Source organism: Patella vulgata, chromosome 7 (genome assembly GCF_932274485.2).
Source record: "Patella vulgata chromosome 7, xgPatVulg1.2, whole genome shotgun sequence".
In the NCBI taxonomy this organism is placed as follows: domain Eukaryota; kingdom Metazoa; phylum Mollusca; class Gastropoda; family Patellidae; genus Patella; species Patella vulgata.
In genome coordinates, this window is record NC_065885.2 from 55,750,623 (window position 1) to 55,778,504 (window position 27,882).

A 27,882-nucleotide genomic window follows, 5' to 3' on the forward strand; every position below is an offset into this window, starting at 1 on the left:
GTCTAGTCGTTTGAATGGGACGAGAAATTGAGGCCCCGTGTACACATTGGCGTGCATGTTAAAAAATCCCTTGACAGTTGGAATTCGATATAAGAGTAGGCCGTAGTGCCGCTGTCTGGGCAAAATTTTTCCTCATAGCACACTGTTTGGCGTATGCCCGTCTTCATTAGCCCAGTTTGGAGCAAAACAGTAGGACATTAAACCCCATTTCATTTGTAATCTGGATGCATGCACTAATGTATGTAATAGTTATTAGCACACTTTCCAAGGTGTATCGGTGAAAATCAGGACAGTTTTGGTCGGGTGGCCCAGCCTAGGCGGAGCCGAGGCCGCCCCCGACCAAAACTGTCCTGATATTCACCGATACACCGAGGAAAGGTGCTAATAAGTTACTTACATCACATTTCTATGTGAAAACTAGTATTTATTATCGAATCGTTTCAACCGAAAAGTGACAAATACTTTCTGCTCTTTCATTTATCCCTTTCTGAGCCTCACGTTACATTACATGGTAGAATGATTTCGCAGTGGAGAGACGACCTGAGTAGTATTTACACGTGCGTCTTGCTATGATACTCTGAGCGTAAAACAATCACGTGTTTGTTTAGACCACATCGTCAAAACAACTTGTCTATGGCGGAGAGGACTGCGATATTATTAAATGTAGTGTAAAGGAAATGCGAAACGTGGGTCACTCCTGGTGAAAGTATGCATCGGCGGATGGTTCTTCCGTTGAAATTTATTTGTAATAAAGTTTATGACTTTCTAGACGTTTTTTTTCATCCTGCTTATTTTCAATGCCTGTGAAGTGTCCAGCAAGAGAACTGCGCCTTCTATCATCACAATTAATTAAAATAATTATTCAGTATTCTAATTTATATATTGTGCATATTAATCTAAATCAAACCAAATTATGAAATAGATGCCAATTGATATGTATAATAATTGATTTTTGTAATATTATGTTATGTTAATTTAATGTCATTGTATATGTTTTTGAACTGCCATGTAGTTCCCCCTGGTTTGTTTTGTTACTATGATTTTGACTAGTTGTTTCATGTACATTATCCTTGTACATTGTATAGAGCCATCGTTATCAATTGCGATCTGGGTCGGACTAAACGTCCGCTACTTATTGCTTGATAGGTATCTAAAACAGTATAAAAGTATCCGTGTATCAGAAATGAACAGTACTCTTTCTGTATATTTCTGATACACGGATACTTTTAAGCATGTATTGAAAATCAACAGGACAGTTTTATCAAAGGTTGCCAGTGGCAACGAGTAGAAGTGGGATGTAATATCAAATACATGAATACTTGCTGGAAGTATTGAGATACTGTTATTAAAATCTATTTCATACTTTATTTCAGTCAATTCTATCTCTGTTAAAATCTGATTTATATAAAGTATGTAAGGCCTGTACAAATGGTACTCTGTCATCCAGTCTTCCAGACTTTGATACACAACATTCATCATTAGGTATTGTGATGGCTAGTGGTGGTTATCCAGGCTCATATCAGAAAGGTGTAGAAATATTGGGTAAATATCTTTTTGAATGGTTGAATATTTTAACAAAACTGGAGACAATAAAAACAATATTTAGAAAAACAACATAGGCAGCATTATTAGATAAAAATTCAGATAGAAAAAAACTAGATATAGTTAATAAAGGTACGAGTTTGACAAATATGTGCAAACATACATGATGTAGTGATGTGTTATTAACCTACGTAGTAATCATAATCATCTTCAATAGAAGGCTTGATCTCGCTTTAACTACGTACATCTTATCAAGGCCTTCACGTAATTCCCTGCATATTTCGGCACTAATTTCAATTGGGTACAAGCCCAGCTTGGGAGCCTATCTGATTCCTTGATCGTCGCGAATACCATGTCTTGCGCTTTCAAGCTAAAATGTCTATCTGTGATAATCGAGTTGCAAAGTTCAAGGTTCATTCAATGTCAAGGTTTCCGCGGAGGTCGCGATGTCACAACCTCTGGACGCTACTGTTCACGTCTCTGTAGATAACACAGCTATAAGTTCGGGTATTGTGAAGTAAACTAGCAACGTCCAGATGTTGTAAAACTCGCATTCGTTGCTTCGGGAACATGCGTAGTAATTGGCAGATATATTATCAGATCTCATTTCAGTTATATTTGTCAGTCTTGACTTACTGGCAGCTCGAGAACCTACCTGGGCCGAGTTCACAAAGCATTCTCAGACTTAAATTAAGAATTTACTCAATTTTTAATAACTGTTTATGTGAAATATTTTTTGATCCAGAAACACAAAACTATGCACATAGTTTCTTATGGATGTATTTGATATATAAAAAGGACGAAATTTTTATAAAGGGCTGTACTTTAGTTAAAATAAGGCAAACAATTTGGAGTAAATTCTTAACTTGGCAGCTTGAGAGCCTACCTGTTCTTCAGTTAACTTGTCTGAAAATTAGAATTTCAAAGCATTTTAACTTGAACAACAGTTGAATTTTCATGTGTAAAACACCTGAAAAATAAAAAAGTGATAATGCAAAAAATTGTCATATTCTTTGGAAAACATATCTTGATAATCTGATGTAGACAAAATATCAATGGGGGGTTGGCATGTTTCGATTCCCTGCTTGTACGGGACAAGGAGTAGTGTCGCCTGTCCAATCTCGTGAGTTTTCTCTATTTCTTCTGGTTTCCTCCCACTGCTAAAGACTCCTAAGCGCAAGCGAATTATTGAAATAAAATTGAACCATATGTTAGTCCCAAAATGACCTAGTTTGTGTCGAGTGGATGTTAAACCCCATTTCTCTCACAAAATATCTAAAAAAATTAGCTGTCCGAATCCGACCATTATAGCTGCCATTGTTTAATTATGTTTTTTTCTACTGTAGGATTGGATGAAGCATGTAAACTAGGAGTAAAGGTCTTCCATGCTGGCACGGCCAAAAAAGATGATAAAATTGTAACAAGTGGGGGTCGTGTTTTAGTTGTTGTGGCAACAGAGACAGATTTATACCCAGCCTATAATAGAGCTTTACAGGGAGCTGGCATGATTAAATTTGATAAAGCTTTTTATAGAAAGGATATTGGACATAATGTTCTCTCTGATAAAAGGTTTGTTTACAAATTACAGTAAACCTTGCATAAGTTGGATTCATTTAAGTCAGATCTTTGCTCAACTCGGATAAAATCGTTTGGACCCTTTGATCCTGCACGTTTTTCTTATTAAATTTCTGGGTGAAAGTCGGATCTTTGCTCAACTATGATCAAAATGATGGTCCATTTGATCTATTTCAGGCTTTTTTACTTCGCCCAAGTCGGATCGGCAGTATGTTCTGAATTTCACTGTCAGTTTTGTCCCGATGGTCTAAACCACGGTTAGGTATTCCATGCACAGAGCCCCAAAATACTTTCCTCTATCATTTTGACTCAAATCAGCCTAATTGACGCGACGCAATAATAAAATTTTCCCAGAAAATTCGAATCTCGCTGTCTGCTGTACGAGACACTTTCCAGGAAAAGATGGCAACAAAACGGAACTTATCTACTCGCACATACAAACAAAAGCTTGAAATGTGCCTTTGAATCAATTATTATCTGGCTCTTGCAGTTTATTTCTTATCAAGCTAAGATTGAATTTCGGTCTCCAGCTAACTCGGATTTTTGCTTAACTCGGATGAAATTGGTCAGTCCACTTAGATCCAACTTATGCGAAGTTTACTGTATCTTAATTCTTTATATCGGCTAAAATCCATGATTATCTTCACATTATCTAACAAGTGAAGGCCAGCTGATGGACAAACTCTGATATCACTGTACAAATTATAATATTAAATCTCCAACATGCCAGAATAAATTAGATATACAGTTTAATACCATACACAAGCAAAATTACTTCTATTTAAACACACTTTGTCCTAAAAATTATTGAAAACAATCAATTAGTTATGGCTATGAAGGACCTTGCATGCTTTGCCTTTCATAAAAGGGGGAGTTGGATGGCTGAATGGTTAGCATGTGCGCGCTGTATCATAAGGTCTGTCATTGAGTCAATTGGCGGGGTTTCAATTCCCCGGTTGTACATGACAAGGAGTAGGGTCGCCTGTCCGACCTCGTGGGTTTTCTCCAGGTCCTTTATCCTTCCACTGCTAAAGACCTCTACGAGCAAGCGAATTATTAAAATAAAATTGAACCATGTGTCAGTCCCGAAATGATCTATTTTGTGTTGAGTGGACACTAAACCACATCTCTCTCTCTCTCTCTCTCTCTCTTTTCTCTCGTGTTATTAAATATTTTATAAATTCAAATAGAAAGTAAATCTAAAGCAAGGCTCTTATTGTAGTTATATGTGCTAGTCTTGACTTTACAGTAATAAAATTGATAGATTTTTTTCTTGTCTGTGAGTTTATATTTCACAAAACGAGATGAAGATAATTATCATGATTGGATGTGAATTATAAATAAATAAAAAATTGTTTTTGATGTATAGTGGTCCAGAAGTTTCACAAATAATTAATGGTATGACCTATAAAGATGCTGGTGTTGATATTGAAAGTGGTAATGAATTGGTGGAATCTATTAAATCAGTTGTCAAGGCAACCAAGAGACCTGGTTGTGATGCTACACTAGGAATGTTTGGTGCAATATTTGATATGAAGCAAGCTGGTTTTAAAGATCCCCTCCTTGTATCTGGTACCGATGGTGTGGGAACAAAACTCAAGGTGACTTTCATTTCTATAGTTGTTAGAGCCCAGGGGCCTGTTGCATGAAATTTTAACTAATATAAAATCCAAATTTTAGTAATTTGATTGGATAATATTAGGTTGATTTTAGTTCTTAGCCAATCAAAATTGAAGTATCTATTAAAATTTGGATTTTATCTTTAGTTAAAATTTTGAGAAACGGGGCCCTGTTAGAGAACCATTTAGTAACACCAGATAATACAAGTATATTTGACCTTAAAATTCTCTCATAATTTAGGATGTGCAATTTAAGGAGCACTATGATGCCCTGAATTTATTGCATCTCTCCTCAGCAACACGGTTTCACGCAAGAGGCTATCCTCAGAGAAACTCTCAGATTGACACCGGTTTTTTTTTCTATATTCACTTTATTTTGAGCATGGAAGATGATCTATTTTTCCTAGTTAAAGATGTATTATGTATGATTTAGATAAAGAACTGACCGTTCTTGCTATAATAGCTCAAAAATAGATAATGTAAAATGAATATGTTGCAAATTTCAGTCAATTTATATACTTTATTCAGTGAAGTTTTGACAAAATGTAGAGTAGATTGTTATCAAAGCAATGGTACTTGACAATCAAGACTGTCTCAATTATCCATTTTATTGTTCAACTTTTAAATAGTTGAGGTATTCTGATCTACATAAAATCAGAGCCATCCAAAAGCCCAGAGGGCTTATGTTAAATGCGTTAATGAGGGCTTATGTTAAATGCCTTTTTGGGGGCTAATGTTAAATGCTTTAATGAGGGCTTATGTTAAATGCTTTAATTAGCATTTGAAGCCAGAAAAAGAGCTGCAATAGACAGATTGAGCTCTTTCATCATACAACTTAAAAGAAAAATTTCTACTGGATGGAATATGATTCAGATAATGATTAAAATGTTTGTTTTCCAGATTGCTCATATTCTAGGACACCATGATACTATTGGTATAGATTTAGTAGCTATGTGTGTAAATGATATATTAGCACATGGTGCTGAACCACTGTTTTTCTTGGATTACTTTGCAACTGGTAAATTGCAAGTGCCAACAGCAGCTGATGTTATTAAAGGTATTGCTGAAGGCTGTAAGCAGGCTGGCTGTGCTCTTGTAGGTATGTAGTTTATATTCATATGGAAATTTGAGCAGTGTTTTAGTATAGATACAGGGTGGGGGATGGCTGAATGGTTAGCATGTGCGCGCTGTATCATAAAGTCTGTCATTGAGTCAAATGGCATGGTTTCGATTCCCCGATTGTACGTGACAAGGAGTAGGGTTGCCTGTCCAACCTCGTGGGTTTTCTCTGGGTCCTCCGGTTTCCTCCCACTGCTAAAGACCCCTACACGCAAGCGAATTATGGAAATAAAACTGAGCCATATGTTAGTCCCAAAATGAACTAGGTTGTGTCAAGTGGACGTAAGACCCCATTTCTCTCTCTCTTGCACCATAAGGTTAGTTGAGGATTTTATAAAAGAATCCAAGCTTTCACAGATAGTCAATGAACTGATGTGGTCTCTTTGAGGTTTTCATCAGAAATCAAACTGCATTTTGTAGGATGGTTTAATTTCCAATGGACAGACCTAGCAATAAATTAAGGAGTGTTAGGGTGTTGGTAGTGCAATTCTACAATTTGGATTTTAATATTTCAATATCGTATGAATTTGGATGAGGTGAGAGCAATGACTACTCTGATTCACTCGACTGACGATATATGACAGAATATGAGTATCCCTACACTCGTCTTCAGTCAAATAGAAATGTACCATTATCTATTCTTGGCGTGACAAGTGTTGCAATAAATATTTTCAGGAGGAGAAACAGCAGAGATGCCAGGATTGTATCAGGGGGAAGATTATGATTTAGCAGGATTTGCCGTGGGTGCTGTTGAAAGGGAAGACGTACTTCCTAGATTACAGGATATAAAACCAGGGGACAGTGTGATTGGTCTATGTTCTAGTGGTATCCATAGTAACGGTTTCAGTCTAGTTCGCCGTATCATAGAGAAGAAGGAACTGAGATTTGATATGCCTTCACCGTTTAAAACTGGCAAAAGTTTAGGTATGGTTGTTTGACTTGCTTTACTCCATTAAATCTGTTTGTCAGTGGTGTAGGACAGGAGGGGGCCTTGCTAGGAAAAGGGTCTTGTTGTTTGGATCATACGAAAAACCAAGGCTCTTTGTATGCTATTGTCAGCATGTTACAGACCTTTTATGGTTGAAAACTGAACTTAAAGAGTAGACCGTAGCACTGATGTTTAGGCAATATCACTCATAATACATTGCACGGTTGGAAACTGAACTTTAAGTAGACCATAGCACTCTCATAACACATTGCGTGGAGTAGGAGGGGGGGGGCGAATGGTTAGCACGTGTATGTTTCATTTTCCTAATGGTTTGCACCACAAGGTAAGTCAGAGCAAGGGGTGAGGGGGGGTATGGATTGCTGAATGGTTAGCACGTGCGCGTTGTATCATAAAGTCTCATCGAGTCAACTGGCGTGGTTTTGAATCCCCGGTTGTATGTGACAAGGAGTAGGGTTGCCTGTCCAAACTCGTAGGTTTTCTCCGGGTCCTCCGGTTTCCTCCCATTGCTAAAGACCCCTATGCGCAAGCGAATTATTGAAATAAAATTAAACCATATGTTAGTCCCAAAATGACCTAGTCTGTGTCGAAGTGGACATTAAACCCCATTTCTCTCTCTCATGCGTGGTGTATGACAATTTCATTTGAAAAGTAATACCTTGAACCCCATCTTATTTGCACTTTAGATTGAGTCAAGTAGTATGATTTTGATCCAACATGTGACAAGGAATGTGGTTACCTGCCTAACCATGGGAGGTTTATCTGGGTCCTCGAGTTTCCTCCTACTACTAGTAACACCAGGGCTGCCGACAACCAGTATCGCATGGCAATTTGCGATACATATTTTATCCGTTGCTAATCAAAAATTAAAATCTAAAGTTTTTGATTCGCAGTAACTGCGAATCATTAATATGCCTGTCATTTTGGATATTGACACAAGGATAATCCACATTTGAAGACTAGAAGGCTTTCTCAACACTTTCCAACATGTATAAAATGTTGAATAAAATTTTATAAACAAAACTGAATTCTCTGAGTGACATTTTCTACTCGAACTATCCAGACACAATTCATTATACGGTACAATACAGGGACATAACTCTATGAATAGGGACTATTAAACCGGAAATAGGGAATCAAGTAGTACCACTCACGTTGCGAGACATCAAGTAATTATATCATATTCATTTTGAAAGAAATAAATCCAGTGTATCCCCCACGTATTGTAAATAAAATATAAAAAAATAAATATATGTTAACGTATTGTAAAATGATAAATCAAAGTAAAAATTCCCGTAAAATATCGTGTGACCCCCCACAGCATACAGAGTCACAATGAGGAAATTTTGAAAATTGAGTTATTGTTATTTTCACATTCTCCAACTCATTACCTTCAATTTGATGTATAGTTTGTTTGAATTGGGCAAAAATTGACTGAGCTATGTCCATTAGAAGCTACCCAACTCACAAAAGTAAGTTTTGAGAAAAAGCAAGTCAAAGATTTGGTATGTTCCAAAACAAAATCCCATAGCAACCAGGCCATTTATCTGCTGTTTTGTCGTTGAATATATCTTTCCATGGGTTTTCAGGGTTGCTGAAGACGAAAATCGTAGTAAAAATTTGATCCAACTATTTCCGCAATTTATTTGCTATATTTTTCGTTAAATATGTTTTTATTTAGGATTTCAAGGGTTCTGACGACGAAAATCGTAATAAATGCACTCCTTTCGTAACGAAACATCCACAACACATACGGCATAATATTCACACGATAGTGTTATACTGAAGAACAATCTATACATTACTAGTCTGTTGTGTATAATATAACTTTAGTGAGATTAACTCAGTTAATCTCATCAATCAATTAATTAGCACCTTAGTGCCAGCTAGTGGTCTGGAGATTAAGATTGTTGATTGGATTATCATCAAAGAAGCCGCAACAGCTGTAGGCGTGTTCATTTAACACCTGAATTAAAATAGGATTTTCCCTGTACGATAGGTCTATTACTATTTTCAGGTACCGTGACGTTATCAAAATATGAGTCCCTATAGAAATGTCAATTTCATAGTCAATGCTTACGTTTACTTTCGTGCATTTTGGCTTTGATGTAAATATCAACATTATTCAGTGGATACTCAATGGCAGACCGAGAATTGTCGCATTTCGGCTCGTTGGTCGTTCTCATTTTTTCGACCCATTGTGATAAGAGAATTTTAAACAATAATATCCCAAATGCATTTCTTACTTTGCATGCCGTATGAAGAAGCGACGGTAAACGGAATTCAGTTATCAATAAAATTCTCTTCGAAAAGAACATTATTGGCCATTTTGTTTATTTCCATTTAAGGCCTATAAGTTATTTTTTTAAAGATGATATGAGATATCAAACAATCACCACTTGGATTAATTATTCGGAGTAAATAATGAGTTGTAGACGGCTTTATCATTGACCCGTGACAGTTGATTAGTAATAGTATTACTCAATGACACACACCCGCTTGTCGATTAATTTACATCTTCAGCCACGTGGTTTCGATTAACACTCAACGGCAATGTATACGATCAGAATTAATTTTTTTTCTGCCACTTATCAGAGTGAATCGCATGAAGGTACCCAAAAACATTGCCAAAACCAAATATTTATCGATAATGTCTTGCATGCGGTGTCTGGGCCAATCAGCAAAGGAGTTGTGTGGACAGCATGGCAACAGACGGAGTTTATTTATATTTTTGGAGGGGTTTAAAACTTGATTGTATCCATTCAAAATCAATTCACCAACAATATTTTGATCATATTTATAAACTAGAGATGCTCCGCTTTACAACGATGCCAATTGTTATGCAAAAGGAATGGCCAGTCGTTCCACTGCGAGCGAAGAAAAATAACTAATTTCGCCGAGAATTTTAAGAAATAGGACAGATTTAAGAATACGGTACTCTTACAAAACGTTCAAATACAGGTGTTTTAAAATGTTTTATTGCTATTTTGATCTTCTGTGTCGATAAATAGTATATTTATAGACTCATTTTTGTGAAAATCTCAATTTCGTTCAAAATCAAAATTTTCACTTATTTTGTCTTTATCTCATTATTGATTCTTGTGCATTTCGACTCATTTAGATGCTGACAGTCACAAATAACAATTAAAATGATTGGAGCTTCGGAAGTCACTGTTAAGAATTGGCTTCAGACATAAGACCTAAAAAATCTACATCGGTGATACATTCACAAACTGTCACAAGTAGGCTACTTGTGGCAGTGCTAAAAAAATCTAAGAATAGTAAGAATGGAATCTAATCATATTTGTTATGAACTAAAGTAATATCTTGTTATTTAGGTGTTTTATTTGAAACTGAAAAACTGCTAATCAATTTTTAAATTTGCTAATCAAATTTGGCAAAATTGGACTTTTTGATTAGCAGTGCTGCTAATCAACTGTGAAAAATTACCGACAGCACTGAGTAACACCCATTTCTCTCTCTCTATCTCATTTCGACTATAGAGATAAATTAACCTACTCAATGGGTACTTCAATGTTATATATCTTGCATATTGTACACCATCTTTAATAATATTTGATATTTTATTTTACAGGTGAGGATTTATTAACGCCAACTAGAATCTATGTTAAAAGTTTATTACCTTTAATTAAAGAAAAGAAGATTAAAGCCTTTTCCCACATAACAGGTGGTGGTTTAACAGAAAATATACCTAGAATATTACCAGAACATGTAGCCGTTAGTCTGGATGCTAAATCATGGTCAATACCTTCTGTCTTTGGTTGGTTAGCAGAAATTGTAAGTGAAAATGTTATTAATGACCCAAATGCTTTCAGCCTGTTCAGTTATAATGGGGTGGGTAGGTTGGGGTTGTGGCCGAATGGTTAACACGTGCGTGTTGGATGAGATGGTCTGTCATTGAGTAAAGGGGCTTGGTTTTCATTCCCAGGAATTATTCCAGGAAATATGGTATCGTAGTCCCTAATTTCAACATGTTTCTACTTCAGTCGAACAATCCCATCTAGTTTAAAAATAATTACCACAGCTCTGTACCTGTATATCATTTACAAAGTTCTGGTGACATGTTGGTTACTCAGGTATAAACATCATTAGTGGCAGACATATTTGTCATGTAAAGGTGTTATTTTCAGTCCTACACATAATGGAATCAAACTGGAAACCCTGAGAAAAATGAAGTCTAAAATTGTATATTACTGAATTAACTTATGGATTGTGTTGAAACAAACCTCTTCTCTGTATTCAATGTAGTAATTAAATGTATATTCTGTGTATATATTTATAGGGTCGTATATCAGAAAGTGAGATGAGTAGAACGTATAATTGTGGTTTAGGTGGTGTTATTATTGTCAATAGAAGTGATGCTACTGATGTTCTTAATAAACTTAAATCAGCTGGAGAAGATGCTGCTATCATTGGATCTGTTGATAAATATACAGGTAAAATCAAAACTTCTCATTTTTTTTTAAACAATTTTTTTTTTTTTCGTTTTTTTCTTGAAACCTTGTGAATGTGAATATATTCTATTATATTGATAAAAGATAGGCATGTGGGAAAAATAATGATAAACTGGTTAGATTCTTTCTTTGGGCCCGAGGGGAGGGGGAATGACCTTGATTGTGTGGATGTTAAACCCCATTTCTCTCTCTTTCTCTTTGAGCCCAGAAATTTTCCTCAAACAGAATTGAAAACAGAACAAATTTCATTTGTAGATCAGGCAATTCTGACAATTTAGAAATTCTATATTATTTAATTCCATTTACTTCTTAGGTTGAAAAGCAAAAATTTGCATTTGTAAATCCTATTAAAATTTATGCGGGAGGGAGTTTTTTGATTTTATTTTGTCAAAATCTAGCTCGTTTTTCATTAAGAAATACAAAAAACTATTATAAATTTTAATATTTATTCAACTTTCAATAAGAAAAAAAAAAAAAAAGTAAGAATTTGAAATAATGTGGTATCGGTAACTACTCATTGTTAAAGCATGGATTTTGCTTGCGATTTAAATCGAAGTCTGCGCCGTCAATCTACCGATGGAGAATATTTTCGGTTATTAAGGCATTTTGATTGTCAAAAAAAATGACAGATGACTGTAAAATTGCTGGCATCATTGTGAATAATAAATGAAAATTCAATTATCCAGTGCCATTTGTGATAGTCAATAGTATTTGCCCATGGTTACATAATTGATAGCCGTGTGTGGCCTAAATATAAGTTAGTAATATTTTCAGGTAAACAGAGAGTAAAAGTAAAGAATTTAGAAGTAGCTTTAGTCCAATCATGGAGACATGTTCCTGGTGTTAGTCGAAAAAAGAGAGTTGGTGTCCTCATATCTGGTTCAGGTAAGTGGAGTTTGTTTCATGGCAAGTCACATAATTTCTGAACTAAAATTTCTAATGTTTCCTGCAGCACCTAAGCCTAAATGATATTTTTTTTTATACGCCCTCATTTTCATGTGGACGTATATTGTCGTCGCCCCTGTCCGCCGTCCACAATTGGTTTTGAACACTCTACAGGTCACAATTTTTATCCGATTTCAATCAAACTTGAAATATAGGTTTATCACCCTTAGATCTCGGTTCCTTTCGATATTGGCATGTATCGCACTGTAACTCCAGAGGTCACAATTTTTTAAATCGTTTTTAAATTGTGTAGAAGTGTGTAATACCAAGGTTGTGGACCCTCTAGAGGTCACAATTTTTATCCGATTTTGATGAAACTTAAAACATATTTTTATATCCCAAAGATCTAAGTCCCTTTTGATATTTTCGCATTTCAGGCCATAACTTCCTGGATTATTGCCCTCTGATTGTACAAAAAATCGTGTTTGTTTTTAGCTTGTTCTCAATCCATCTCTTGCAAAATGTGGGCGTATCCTGCCTGGTAGCCGCTGGTTTTTACAGTGATTGATTAAAACATTTTCGTCATAGCCAAATCATCTTTTCATTTGCCAGATAAGAGATCAGGTGTTGTTCCACTGAACACAAACCTTTTAGATGTTGCTATAATGTAAATGAAGGTCCTAAATGTAAAATGTGGTGTAAACAATGCCTGCCAAAAATAGGGGTCATGCGAACAACTTTTAACCCTGTGTCGTCAGACATTGATTAATCAGTCAGCGTTGAAGTTTCTAGGGGTTTACCCACAGTTCCGTGCAGAGCATGCCAAGAAATTGCTGTAACAGACTGTTTTATTGGCTAATTCCTCACATCAACTAGAACACCTGTTATATAATAACTTGTCCAGGTCCTAGTTTTGTGAAGGCAAGTAAAACGAAATTTTGAACTATAAAAAAGAAACAAAATAGAATCTGTGTTTTAATCAGATCCGGGGGATCACGGTGGCTAAGTGGGTAAGACGCTAGCTCGCTAGCCTGGAGGTCGGGTGTTCGATCCCTGCATTGGCCGAGAAAGTTCATCCAGATTTTCCGGCGTGGTTCTCCCTTGTCAGTGATGCAGGACGGAGGGGCTGACAAGGAAAACTGTCTAGTCGTTCGGATGGGACGAAAAACCGAGGTCCCGTGTACACATTGGCGTGCACGTAAAAGATCCCTTGGCAGTTAGAATTCGATATAAGAGTAGGCCGTAGTGCCGCTGCCCGGGCAAAATTTCCCTCATAACACACTGTATGGCGTATGCCCGTCTTCATTAGCCCAGGTTAGGAGCAGAACAGTAGGACGTTAAACCCCATTTCATTTCATTTCATTTATATTCACCCGTATGTCCATATGTTTACAGGTACCAATCTGCAATCACTAATAGACTATACACGTGATGCCAGTAATAATAGTTGTGCAGAGATTGTGTTAGTTATATCAAATAAAGATGGTGTCCAAGGTTTACAAAGGGCTACAGCAGCTGGTATCAACACAAAGGTAAAACTAGTCTGCATTCTGAAAATAAATCTTGCGTGGATATAGGTTATGTTAAATGTTATATTGTAACATAAAGGTTATAAATCTTACATTGATACAGTTTATGTTAAAGGTTAAAAATCATAAAGCTTATAAATTTTACATTGATACAGGTTATGTTAAATGTAATAGTTTATACATCATAGATTATAAATTTTACATTAATACAGTTTATGTTAAATGTTATATAAAGGTTATAAAACATTGATAGAGTTTATGTTACGTTACAGGTTATAAATCATAAAGATTATACAAGTCGTGAAGAATTTGATAATGCTGTACATCTATCACTAGAAGCTGCTGGGGTAGAGATTGTTTGTTTAGCTGGTTTTATGAGAATATTATCAGGTAATGAAATATTTCATACTATTACTATCCTATAAATTTTAGCAATGATCATTTAACACAATACGAGAAATTTTTACTTTAGACACCTTCCCATTTTGATAGTTCTATGAATGCTACTCCTCCCTTCTGGGCTGTCCTGGAGTATAATTTGAGTAATTTTGTTCTCTCTCGGTACTAATCGTCACTCACAGGATAATTATAATCCATTATAAATATTTTTAAAAAATGAATTAAAGCAATGATTGCCTTGACCTGATATGACAATAAATCAATTGTCCATTGTCGTGAGTAAGCTACGGTGGCTAATTGGGTAAGATGCTAGCTTGCTAACCTTGCATTGGCCAAGAAAGTTCATCAGGATTTTCTGACGTGGTTTCCCCTTGTCAGTGATGCAGGACGGAGGGCCTGACAAGGACAGCTGTCTAGTCGTTTGAATGGAATGAAAAACCGAGGTCCCGTGTATACATTGGCATGCACATAAATGATCCCTTGGCAGTGCCTCTGCCCAGTCCAAATTTCCCTCATAGCACACTGTATGGTGATACCCGTCTTCATTAGCCCAGTCGGAGTAGGACGTTAAACCCCATTTCATTTCATTTCCATTATCGTGCTTGTTAATATTTGAGGGTTGTGTACATGATAATTGTGTATTGTACACTTCCAGTTTCAAGCAAAAGTATGTTAAACCTCATTTCATTTGAACCAGATATGTTTTACAGAGTTACCTCTTACAGGAAATATATGCGCTTGTGCTTTCACTGTAATCCGGTTATCATTTAATCTTGTGTATTTAGCACTAATTTCATTCACATTCGTGTTTAAAAATTCTTAAAAATCATTTAAAATCACCAAAAATTATCTAATTTGTACATGTCCTGTTTAAAGCTGACCATTCAGTTTGAATATTGAGTGTCCAATTTACAAGTATTTATTTACAAATTGATTATTGATGTATAATTAATTTTTGAACAGTGGTCATATTTTATATTTTAGGTGAATTTGTGAAGAAATGGCGAGGTAGAATGTTGAATATCCATCCATCATTATTACCATCATTTAAAGGTGGTAATGCCCATAAATTAGTATTAGAAGCTAATGTCAGAATATCGGGTTGTACAGTTCATTTCGTTGCTGTAAGTATTCACCGATAGCAACATCTATTTATAGTATTTTATTTTGTATGCTCTCATTAAACTTTGGATAATTTACTAATAAGGTACCGTGGGAACTATAAGGTGTGTTTCACTGTAAGGCTGGTGTCAACATGAATCCCAACAGATATTATAGTGGAGTCGTACGGGCTAATGTATAGGAGAGTTCTGTTAACAATAGTGAAGTCCTTTAGTATACTACATGTGATAGTCTCTAAGTGGATGGTGTGAACATGGCTTCCAAGAGCGTTATAGTGGAAGTTGCTTGGTTCTTTAACGTCTGCTTCCTCTGAAGTGATATCACAGACATTAGTTGAGTTCCTCAGTACATTTTATAGGGGTCACACTAAAAACTGTATCAGGGAGCCATGGTAGCGCGATGAGTATGCCCCTGGCTCACTAGTTAGTAGGTCCCCACGGTTCTTCAAGATCTTCCAGTCTGATTTCCCATTGTCAGTTGTGCAGGATTCAGGGCCTTAGAAGAAAAATGTTTAGTTGTTCGGACAAGACAAACACCCAGGTCTACCTGTATGCTTGAAAGAACCCTTGACAATTGGAATATGGTAAAGAGTAGACCGAAAAGTTTCTATACAGCAGGAAAAAATTCCTGATAATCCCAATTTTATCATCACTCATATCCGAAGTCCCCAACAACAACATTACTGTGAAGTCGTAGTGATGGTGTTAGTCAAACGTCTTCCATATAGCCATAACTCATCATTCCCAGCTAGAAGTTTGTGCTTTGTTCATCTATTGATACTTCAGATTCTTTATTATTCTTTTGCTCTAGTTGGGGGGTTGGATGGCTGAATGGTTAGCGTGCGCGCGCTGTATCATAAAGTCTGTCATTGAGTCGACTGGCGTGGTTTCGAATCCCCGGTTGTAAGTGACAAGGAGTAGGGTCGCCTGTCCAACCTCGTGGGTTTTCTCCGGGTCCTCCGGTTTCCTCCCACTGCTAAAGACCCCTACTCGCAAGCGAATTATTGAAATAAAATTAAACCGTATGTTAGTCCCGAAATGACCTAGTTTGTGTCGAGTGGACGTTAAACCCCATTTCTCTCTCTCTCTCTCTCTTGCTCTAGTTTGTATATTTGTTTTTTATTGAAACAGGAGGAAGTTGATGCTGGAGCAATCTTAATTCAAGAATCAGTACCCGTATTTCCCAATGATACAGAAACAACTTTATCTGAAAGAGTTAAAGTAGTGGAACACAAAGCCTTTCCTAAAGCTTTAGAACTCTTAGCTAGTGACAGTATTGTGTTAAAGGATGACGGAAAACTTGAATGGAAACATTTTTGAGCAGATGTTAAAACTGGATAAATTGTCAAAGAAATGACCTAATTAGTTCAAAGGAACATATCTTTAAAGAAATGCAACGAAATAGAATTTTACAATCTGTTTTTACAAGCTCCAAACATATACAGTATCGTATCTTTAACCCTTTGCCACTTGGTACATGTAAATAATGACTAACTCGGTTCGCTGATAAGATTAAGAGAAAAGTGATGTATTGTAGCTCATATTTCTATGTTTTGTAGCTCATTTCAAAATGCTAAAAAAAATTGCTTCATAGACCTGAAACTGCCCGTCACAGAACTTATATATGGTCTTTAGATGATTAACATCTATTCACGTTACTAAGGACCCTTGATGCGATAGAGGGAGCAGTAGTTTCGGGCAATACAAGTGTTAAAGGGTTAAAACCTGAAACCAAATAAAATTCAAGTCTGCTAGAAGAGATAATTTAGCTGTCTACCCTTTCATACACATGGAGCATTTTCACTCTCAAACTCGATAGGCCAGTGACCTTACTTTTAGATGATTTAGCCTGGTAAACGTGCACATAATCTGAGGATAGTGTTAGACTATCAGGTTATGGGATATTGTTATTGATGTGACTACAGGTCCTTGGTATATCTTTAATTTTTAATACATCTAGGACAGGTGTGGCCAACCGTTTATATTCCATGCCTTAATTAGACTTGATACTGTAGTGATTTCAATTGGTTTAGATCATTATTATGATGAGTTGCAGTGTGCCATGGCCACCCCTGGACCCGAGTTCACAAAACATTCTCCGACTTTAGTTCAGAATTTACTCAACTTTCACTCATTGTTTATTGGAAATATCTTTGATCCAGAAACACAAAACTTTGCACACTGTTTCTTATTGACGTATTTGATACATTAAAACAGTAACAAATTTTATAAAGGGCTATAATTTTAGTTAAAATAAGGTGAACATTTTTGAGTAAATTCTTAAGTTATGTCTGAGAATTTTTGTGAACTTGGGGCCTGGTTTATTCTATACAGCTTGTTTTCTTAATGTTGACTAGTCGATCAGTTCTTTAACTGGATATTTTTAAGGATCAAATTGCTAAGATACCAGTCACATTAACCTTAAACAAGGGCATGGGTTAAGATAACTTGAAACCATTAGAAAAAAAAAATCTGTGGACAGTCGTCACTACATTTCCAGTTTAACAGTATTTACTTCCAAATTGAGAAGTTCATCAAGATTTTCCGGCGTGGTTCTCCCTTGTCAGTGATGCAGGACGGAGGGGCTGACAAGGAAAGCTGTCTAGTCGTTCGGATGGGACTAAAAAACCGAGGTCCCGTGTACACATTGGCGTGCACGTAAAAGATCCCTTGTCAGTTGTAATTCGATACAAGAGTAGGCCGTAGTGCCGCTGTCCGGGCAAAATTTCCCTCATAGCACACTGTATGGCGTATGTCCGTCTTCATTAGCCCAGGTTAGGAGCAGAACAGTAGGACGTTAAACCCCATTTCATTTCATTTCCAAATTGAGATTATTTTTCGTCAACTTTATTTTTATTGTTGTACAGCTATTTGATAAATTCCAATTAAAAAATAAGATTTTAATGATTGGCAAGAATAATTTGCTGACATGACAAATTATAAAATATGATTTAATGATTAGAAAGAGCATTTTGTTGACAGGACTTGTTGACATGCCCAATTATAAAATCTGATTTAATGATTGGGAAGAAATTGAAAAGTGGGGTGTATGACCAATTGGTTAACGCGTGCGCATTGTATCATGAAGTTTGTCATTAAGTCAACTGGCGTGGTGCCACACCTCAAAGCATTTTTTTAAGTCTAAAGCTATACAATACTCAAAACTTTAATCAATTAATAAAATGTGTAAATAAAATAAAATTAAATATTTAAGCATTTTTGTAGATAAATATTTGATGAAAATTTTGCTAAATGAAAAAATGTTTATCAGTTTTGTTATTTGTTACATTTCTGTTATCTTAAAGAATGCCTTTCTTTTATCTCTAATATACCTTTTAAATAAAAATGGTATACAAAATGACCAGTAAATGTTATTTTAACAGTAATTATTTTATTGATTAAACTGTTATATTATTGACTTATTGTTAAAAGTAAAAAATCTTATTGATGAAAATAAAAGTGTTTTATTTTGTCAACTGTTTCAGTTTGATTAATATATTTGTCTTCTGGTGTTAGAAGTTTGAACTTGGTTTCTTCAGTCTTGAACTTTCAAGATGTTCTTACTTGCTCCCGTTGGAGCTTGCAGGATTGTGCTTTGTCTTGAAACAAACTGATGTTGTCTATTTACACATTAGCATACAGGTAAAGGAAACCTGGTAGTGGGAATTCAAGTACATGTAAGCAATGAAATCAGATTACCGTATGTTGGTCTCAAAATGACCTGAAGTGATGTTATATAGTAGTGCCACCTTTCATGGAAGAGTTATCTCCCCTTTGTGTTATTGGAGTCTTTGGGAGTTATCTCCCATATGTGGAATATTTTGTACTTAGAGAGGCTCTCTATCTCGCATGTGGTTTTTAGATTCAATACATTTTAATCCATGGTGAACCAGAGAACTACCCCCACAGAGCAGGAAGACATCATATGAACTGTCTTATGTGGAAAAATGGCACAACTAAAAGCATTTATTAAAATAACAAATGAAAAACATGTACATGTATAGACATAATTTAATGCAAATAGAATTAGAATACTATCCAATTATAACATTAGTAACTTAAATATTTAAGCTTCAAAAATAACTTGGACATGTTTTATTTGCCTGTTAAATTAGAAATTGATTGTCTCGAACTCAGTTTGCTGCCATATTGATGAAAATTTAAAATATTGAAGATATATTTAATATTCGTGTATCCGGATAAATATATCACTTTAAAATTGACGACCCACTTAGTAATTGTTGGTATATATTTTTAAATACGGGTATTAATTGATTATCCCTTTAAGTCGATGGTAAAATCAATTTTAGGATCCATAAACAACTCATCTTCTAAATCATCCTCATTCTTGCAATCCAAAATGGCGGTGTCGTTCACCTAGAAGTAAACCAAATGAAAGGAGTTTAATGAAATGAAATGAGTTAAGTCTTACTTTCTGCACAAACCGGCAGGATCGGGTTAACCCAGTTAGAGCCCCATCACATTCTGTATTTACGGATGCAATCCGTCCCTTACTGATGCATGAAACAAATTACGGAGGGGAATTTAAGATGCTTATAATCGGTGGAACAGTACACCCCACATCTTACGGACTTAACATCGGTGTCGGCACACGTAATTTCCGGGTGGCGTGCTGTGGTTTAGCCTGATCGCGAAGGCAAAGATGGGAAACGTGGTGGAGGCTCATCTGCTTCACCTGGACTCGTTCGAAAGCCCTCAGATCAAGTCTGTATTCATTGAATTCTACGCGTAAGCTATGTCGGGTGTTGCAGTCTGGGCAGCGTTTCGGGTGCTCTTGTATGGTCACGACAATACGACAAAGTATAGTTGGCTACACCCGAACGGAAGCTATAGTTCGACCATAGTCGTCAAAATGGACGCCACTCTCTTCAACGTTGAAAACCGTTTACTTGACGAAAACGCAAGTTTGCTTTCCGAAAACTTTGATATGACCACATCAATTTTCTTTGAAGACAAATTCCCGGAACGTTTGACTATGCTGAAAAACTGCTCTAGCGGTAGAATATGATAACAACGATTTCAAGAGGTCGACTCGCAGTTAGTGACCATGTTATCTCCAGACAATAAAACAAACCAACCAGATATCCAGAGTTTATTTACAGTTACTGATGTATTTAATGAACAAAATCGTTTCTTTTTATTACGGTTTTTCCGAATAAAATTAAATTCACAAATGGATGAAAAAAAAAATCATATAATTAAATAAAACACAGAAAAAATTAAAATGCACTGGCTACATTCCTCACAACATGTCTATAACTTGTCAAGTTTAGAAGAAAAAGGGACGTTAAAGATACATTAGTTAAGAGTTTTATAAAGAGTTGGCCATTATATAATAATTCAAAAATAGATGATAACAAAAAGATAATGTTAAAAAATTTCAGTCAAATTACTTTGTTCTGAACGGAATTGTCACTGTTGGAAGTTTGGACTAGAAATAGGCATCAATTGTATCTGCACCGTCTATGAGAATTGGCGATCATTTGATTGACAGACGATAACTCCACCCACATATTCTCGATTATCAAGTAACATGCTCAATGGCTATGGTAGCCTCACTTAACATGACAGGCCTCCCATCACCAGTTTCCGGTGGTGACATCAGCGACTAACGGTAAACGTTAGCTTGGTCCGCCATTTATTGATTTAATTTTAAATGGACGACTGTTTAAATCCAAACTGTATTCAAGCCATCCGTGGGTCCACAAAGTTGACTTTGAGCTTGTGTAAATAAAGGTCTAATTAATAATTTCTATAACATCTGAAGCCTAAATTAAGACTTGCAATAGGCAGATTTAGCTCTTGCATAATGTATGTTTAAACTTTCAACGATGACACTTTCATATCTCAAAATATGTCTTAACTGATCAAGCTTAGAAAAAAAGAGTGTTAAGCTTTTAACGACGGCACTTTATTTCTGAATTTGTTTCTGGTTCTATTGTTTTTCAGATGTTTCTCTGCGAGAATGTTTACTGACATTAGTACTGTACCTTGTGAAGTTTGGTATAACTAGGAAGAAAATGTTCCTTAACAGGATTATTACTGGCCTTATTATAAGCTACTATAAACATCCATCTTCTCATAGCACTGGTATTAGGTTCACTCGTATGTAATAAATTACTGTGCTGGAACAAAGCATCGCCTGTAATATTAACAATCCTGTCCACATTAACTGTCAATGAGTCAACTGACGGGGTTTTGATTTCCCGGGTCCTCCGGTTTCCTCCCACTGCTAAAGACCCCTACGCGCAAGTGAATTATTGAAATAAAATTAAACCATATGTTAGTCCCGAATGACCTAGTTTGTGTCGAGTGGACGTTAAACCCGATTTTTTTCTCTCTCTCTCTCTCTCTCTGCTATTGTTACGAAATCCATGGCTGTTCTACAGTCCAACCAATCAGAGAGAGAGAGAGATAGAAATGGGGTTTAACGAGAAAACCCACGAAGTCGGAACAATTTAGCAGAAAAATAGGCCAACACGATGAAATTAATTGACAGCCCAAATTCTTTGGTTGCGGAGAATGGCCGATCAATTAAAAAATATGGTAAAATCAGCAATTTACCTGGTTGAAGTTCAACATATTTATGTGGACAAAATGTCTTCACCATTTCAAGTCTCTCCAAATCAGCACCGATCTGACCCCCAATCCTCACGTGATTTATTCTACCGCATTTATGTGAGCCAACTAAAACCTTCCGAGAGAAAAAAAATACTCATGCTAATACATTTCAACAAACTTTCCACCCGGGGGAGCGACAGCAACATGTACAGAAAATTGTGCCAAATCTAAACTAGTATTGCTCCGTCATTATCCATTGCTCACTAACCAGGGGATCCAAGATTAACCTTTGCCTTGGCCGAGAAAGTTCCAGCCATGGTTCTCTTTGCTAGTCGTGCAGGATGGAGGCGAGCATGGGATAGAAAACGAGTCGTTCGGATGGGACCGAAAAAAACCCACAAGAGATGAAACGTCGCTGTCCGGGCAAACATTTCCGCCATGGCACGCGTGTCCGTCCTCATTAGCCCGGTTCGTTCATTAGGACGTTAAACCCATTTACATCTAGTGACCTTTGACCAAATCTGCAGCTAGCCTTAATATCTAGACCTAACCCATTTGATTTTAGTTTTTTCCGTGCCAATCTTACATGCTTCACCGGTGACAAAAAATCAAAAATGTCCTAATTAAATTCACAGTATCATCTTCACTGAGCTAATAAAGGTAGGCTACGTTTTGGATCCGACTAGTGGTATAATACCAACACCCGAAGCCTACTCGGACTAAAACCTAGATCACTTCTAACTGCACAATTTATAGAAAAATCTTTTATTTTATTTTTCAATCTCGTAAATACACTGGATAATATACTGTATTTTCAAGTAGATATATTTATGAATCGCGCCACGTTTGCCTGAAATTACAGAAGTTCTAAAATCTGAATTACAAGCAGCAGATACTTGGTGTAGACGGCTTTGGTATTTTAATCGCCGTTAAATAGAATAAGGGACCGTCGCAAATTTTCAACATTTGCGTCTATTCGAATAACCCGCGGATAGATCTCGACCCACTACCTACCTGTCAATCCACACCGACCAAGGGCTAAATCGATTTGTTAAGGCCAGTCCAATTTTTGTCAAGGTCGCTGTTATGTAAATAAGGTTAGGGCACGTGATTGTTGGCGATATTGTGGGTTATGGTTAGGGTAAGCATTGGGGCTAGGTCCAGGGTTAGGGTTAGGGTTGGGATTAGCATAACCTACGACGAAAAATTGAGCTGGCCTTATCATTTAGCACTAACCCCGACCATGTAAGAAAATAGTAACATATTTCCTTTCATGGTTCAATAATAACCGGCATTTAATTTATCATTTTCTATCTGCGGTGTCGTTCATCCCACCCACCCAGTTACTTGTTCGGCATTTTGCGACGGGTTATAAGACTAAAACATCACTGTTCTGAAGAAGAAGAAGAATTATCTACCTCGAGACATCCATTTTCTTTAAGAGAAGGATCTATTGGCATCAAAACACTCAACATGTCAGGAAATACTATATAATTATTATACCAATATCTGAATAATAGAAATACTATATAATTATTTTATCCAATATCTGCATAATAGAAATACTATATAATTATTATACCAATATCTGAATAATAGAAATTTATATAATTATTATACCAATATCTGAATAATAGAAATACTATATAATTATTATACCAATATCTGAATAATAGAAATACTATATAATTATTATACCAATATCTGAATAATAGAAATTTATATAATTATTATACCAATATCTGAATAATAGAAATACTATATAATTATTATACCAATATCTGAATAATAGAAATTTATATAATTATTATACCAATATCTGAATAATAGAAATACTATATAATTATTATACCAATATCTGAATAATAGAAATACTATATAATTATTATACCAATATCTGAATAATAGAAATTTATATAATTATTATACCAATATCTGAATAAAAGAAATACTATATAATTATTATAACAATATCTGAATAATAGAAATACTATATAATTATTATACCAATATCTGAATAAAAGAAATACTATATAATTTTTATACCAATATCTGAAGAATGGAAATACTATATACATATAATTATTATACCAATATCTGAATAATACAAACAATTGTGATAAAATAGACTAAACATAAACTGGTATAATAGTTCTCTCGCACGCACTCCCCGCTGTCGTGCTAGTTTTCTAAACGCCAAGAAGAAACTTTAAAAAAAGGCGATATGCACTCGTTCAGTATTTCTTCTATATTCGTAACCCCCATACTCGTGAACCGTATCAAAACATCGGCCTTATAATAGAATAATAAAAAAAATAAATAGTCAACATAAGTTAAAAACGGAGGGAAACAAGCTTGGGTCACAAATGCTGTCTTTGTTGAATGCATGATACACAGAATTTGTGTTCAGTACAGCTGAAACTGTTGTAAAGAATATTAAATGGCCAACTTGTCACTTTAAAACAGAAATAGATCTCACCCATAATCCTGGTGCCAGACAAATTTTCCGCCAGTTCTAGCATCCTTCATGATGAGCTTGGAATGGTAGTGATAGACTTCGCCTCCCAGAATCTATACTAAAATAATGGATTTACAATCGGAAATCACCCTCGGTATCCCCAGTGGTCTTATTCCGTTCTACTCCACTAATAGTGCGGAATTTGGGGCAAAGGGAAGTAACTCTCATCGGATAAAGTAAGCAAAACGCAAAGGCTCTCTTTCAAGAGACAAATGAAATGAAATGAAATGGGGTTTAACGTCCTACTGTTCTAGCTGCTCCTAACCTGGGCTAATGAAGACGGGCATACGCCATACAGTGTGCTATGAGGGAAATTTTGCCCGGACAGCGGCACTACGGCCTACTCTTATATCGAATTCCAACTGCCAAGGGATCTTTTACGTGCACGCCAATGTGTACACGGGACCTCGGTTTTTCGTCCCATCCGAACGACTAGACAGCTTACCTTGTCAGCCCCTCCGTCCTGCATCACTGACAAGGGAGAACCACGCCGGAAAATCTGGATGAACTTTCTCGGCCAATGCAGGGATCGAACACCCGACCTCCAGGCTAGCGAGCTAGCGTCTTACCCACTTAGCCACGTGATCCCCAATTCAAGAGACAAGGTTAGGAGTTAGCTAGAAGGTAGCCTAAATGAGAGAAGTCATACTAAGCAGCAACAGAAACGTCAGGTTGGTATGTTACTCTGAATAGATACATTGCATAAATTTGCCAAATGTTTTTATTGTATATTTGTGACCACATCTCGAACTTTACCTGAGCAATAAGGCTCCTTCCAAAACACAGAATTGAACCCAGGAAATGTTCTGAAAAACGGAACTTGACTTCTGAGCTGGTAATGTGTTCTCCATGATTTTCATGTAACTCATGCTGTTCACCGGGACCAGCCCTATAAAATGTACCCCCATACCTGATTGAATCATTTACACTACTACGTCAGCAGCATGCCACGACACACGACAGCTCAGAGAAACCAGTCGCTTGGAAGACTCGACGCTGGCCACAATGCCAAAGCCGTCGCCAATCACTTCCAGGTCAATGTTCGGACCATCTACAGGCTTCAGCAACGCTTTCGGGCCACCGACACCACAGATTATCGCCCCAGAACTGGTAGACTAAGGGTTACCACAAGGCGACAAGACGACCATGTTGTGCGATATGTATTCTGGGTTCTGGGGGAAACAGAATACATTGTTCATAACGATTGATCGGACCGAACCTAAACTACATGTATAATATAAATATTTACCCTTAACTCTTTTAATGCGGTTGCATCTTGAATTTATTACTCCCGTCCTTTAAGGTAAATGTGTAATTTAAAAAATACTTTTATATCCAGTATAAAGAGGCCCGGTAGGGAGGGGGTAAACTTGGAAAATTTACCTGTTCAACTGTACCTGCTATTTTGTCACATCTAGAGACCATTCCTATCACATTGTTACCTGGATGTTTTAATACACACAACCTCAACTTCCTGGCAGCGCCATCTCCCATCTAATCAGAAAAACAAAGGCAAAATGTTCCATCACGGATAGTATAATATAAAGAAAGGAAAGAAAACACAAGCAACATAGAATGGGTGGGGACCCCCTCATCTCCTCCCAACCTGCGGAACTATTTTGAAACCCACTTAAAGAAAAGACCGACTTTTATAAAAGTTTTAAGACTACACTAGTTAAATGTTAAGCAATAGCTTAGTTTAATCATAGCTGTACGAAGTTTTTTTTTTTGTTGTTTTTTTTTTTTTGTCTAATAAAATTTCTTTAAAAATAGCACTGAGCATTGCATATGCTGGCGATTTGTCGACCACTCCACTCAATATCTAAGCTATACCATGATATCAGGGCCCGTGAGATGGGGTGGGGGTGGGGCAGCTGTTACTTGATCGTAATGTAGAGGAAAACCTGTGACTTTTATGAATGTGGATACTAGTGGTGCGAGTAGGACTAGAATAGGATTCTGTCAGTTCACTTTTTATTTTGGAAAAATTGGTGAATTAAAAACTATAAGCAATAATCCTTGTTGGTATACAAGGTATGGGACATGTCTCTTCCATATTTGGAATTGGGAACTTTTGGTCAGGCTACGGCGTAAGCAATTAGAACTTGGCTCCTACAAGAGCAAAACCAGGACTCGAATGACCAGACACCGCTTGGGTTCTTTAGACCACCATTTGTTTCTCAGAAGGTCATGATGTAGTGGTGGTTTCCAGAGTCTGTCCACGCTGGTTAGACTTTACAAGAGTGGGTTGGAGAGAATGACTTATGTATACCTTTGTATGAACCTATGTAAACTCTCTCCCTATAACTTTATACAAGAAACTATGTATTGGTGTTCCTGATAAACATACGATTTGGCGGCTGTAAATACGTGAGAGAGAGAGAGAGAGAGAGAGAGAGAGGGAGGGAGGGAGGGAAAGAGATGGGTTTAACGTCCACTCGACACAAACTAGGTCATTTCGGGACTAACATATGATTTAATTTTATTTCAATAATTCGCTTGCGCGTAGGGGTCTTTAGCAGTGGGGGGAAACCGGAGAACCCAGAGAAAACCCACGAGGTTGGACAGGCGACCCTTATACTTGTCACGTACAACCGGGGATTCGAAACCACGCTTTTGACTCAAAGACAGACTTTATGATACAGCGCGCACGTGCTATCCATTCGGCCACCCCCCCTCCCCCATGTAAATACGTACATAAACTGAAGTCCAAGTGAAGACCAAAAGAATTAGAATAATATCTACTACGTCAGAGACAAACCTAGACAATCACAGGTCAAAACAAAAGATGTGTGGTAGGGAATATGTCACACGCCGGATGTGGTCGGCTTTCGGCTCCGCATTCCATATTCAACCGATTGGTAGTGCTACACTAAAGACCATGTATCTTTCAAAAAATTTCGAGCCAGGTGCACGCCCCCCCCCCCCACACACACACATCCGCTCATCGAGTCGTTTTTACCAGGACCTGGAGGGCCTTGTCACCGGCCCTGGATGATATAGAGAGTTGATTGTATAGGCCTGTCACGCGAATAAGCGTCTAAATAATTTATATAGCATATGAAGCCAGAACAATTTAGCTCTACCATATTGCATCTCTAATATTAAAGCACCAAAATTCAAATTTATCAACGAATTCAGATCGGAAAAACATATGACGTTAGGACTGATAATGAACAAGATGCGTCTATATTCTCTTTGTCAATGCCCTTAATTTAAAAGTACATTTGTTGTGGCAGTCGCATAATAAAAACGATCTAGGGTTTTAAACTTACCGCATAAGAATGTTTCTGTAAAGCATGACTACTTTCTGTTGCTTCTTTAAGCTTCTTGTGTTCTTCTGGTGTTAGTAAACCCCTTAAGAATAATCGTCGCAAATGACAAAGAACAGTTAGATAGCATGCATATGTGATTTCTCCATATATACTGTTCAAATAAAGTAGGGGATATTCAGAAACAATACAAAACTGCGGAAATGCACTGCTGTTTTTATTACAGGTAATCAGTGTATGTTAATAACAGGCCAATTGCCTATACATGAACATAAACAGTTCATATGGGCGGCTTATCTG

At 36.6% G+C, this 27,882-nt stretch overlaps 2 protein-coding genes across 2 annotated transcripts in view; one reads left to right on the forward strand and one right to left on the reverse strand.

Moving 5' to 3' along the window:
* Positions 1-18,686, forward strand: part of LOC126826795 (trifunctional purine biosynthetic protein adenosine-3) — a 30,639-nt gene extending 11,953 nt beyond the window's left edge. Inside the window, exons 10-21 of the mRNA XM_050555878.1 lie at positions 1,374-1,542; positions 2,889-3,111; positions 4,487-4,718; positions 5,637-5,835; positions 6,531-6,779; positions 10,397-10,599; positions 11,105-11,258; positions 12,051-12,161; positions 13,557-13,693; positions 13,963-14,080; positions 15,074-15,213; positions 16,342-18,686. Of these exons, the coding sequence (XP_050411835.1) occupies positions 1,374-1,542; positions 2,889-3,111; positions 4,487-4,718; positions 5,637-5,835; positions 6,531-6,779; positions 10,397-10,599; positions 11,105-11,258; positions 12,051-12,161; positions 13,557-13,693; positions 13,963-14,080; positions 15,074-15,213; positions 16,342-16,530 (2,124 nt within the window). The 3' untranslated portion in view covers positions 16,531-18,686. The remainder of the gene's footprint in view (positions 1-1,373; positions 1,543-2,888; positions 3,112-4,486; positions 4,719-5,636; positions 5,836-6,530; positions 6,780-10,396; positions 10,600-11,104; positions 11,259-12,050; positions 12,162-13,556; positions 13,694-13,962; positions 14,081-15,073; positions 15,214-16,341) is intronic.
* Positions 18,687-19,214: 528 nt separating this feature from the next.
* Positions 19,215-27,654, reverse strand: LOC126826837 (L-proline trans-4-hydroxylase). Its single transcript, XM_050555944.2, has 7 exons — positions 27,586-27,654; positions 25,694-25,804; positions 24,272-24,363; positions 23,211-23,301; positions 21,796-21,925; positions 21,222-21,373; positions 19,215-19,587 (listed from the first exon to the last, which is right to left on the reverse strand). The coding sequence occupies exons 2-7, from the start codon at positions 25,802-25,804 to the stop codon at positions 19,486-19,488; spliced, it is 678 nt and encodes a 225-aa protein (XP_050411901.2). The 5' UTR covers positions 27,586-27,654; the 3' UTR covers positions 19,215-19,485.
* Positions 27,655-27,882: the final 228 nt, after the last annotated feature.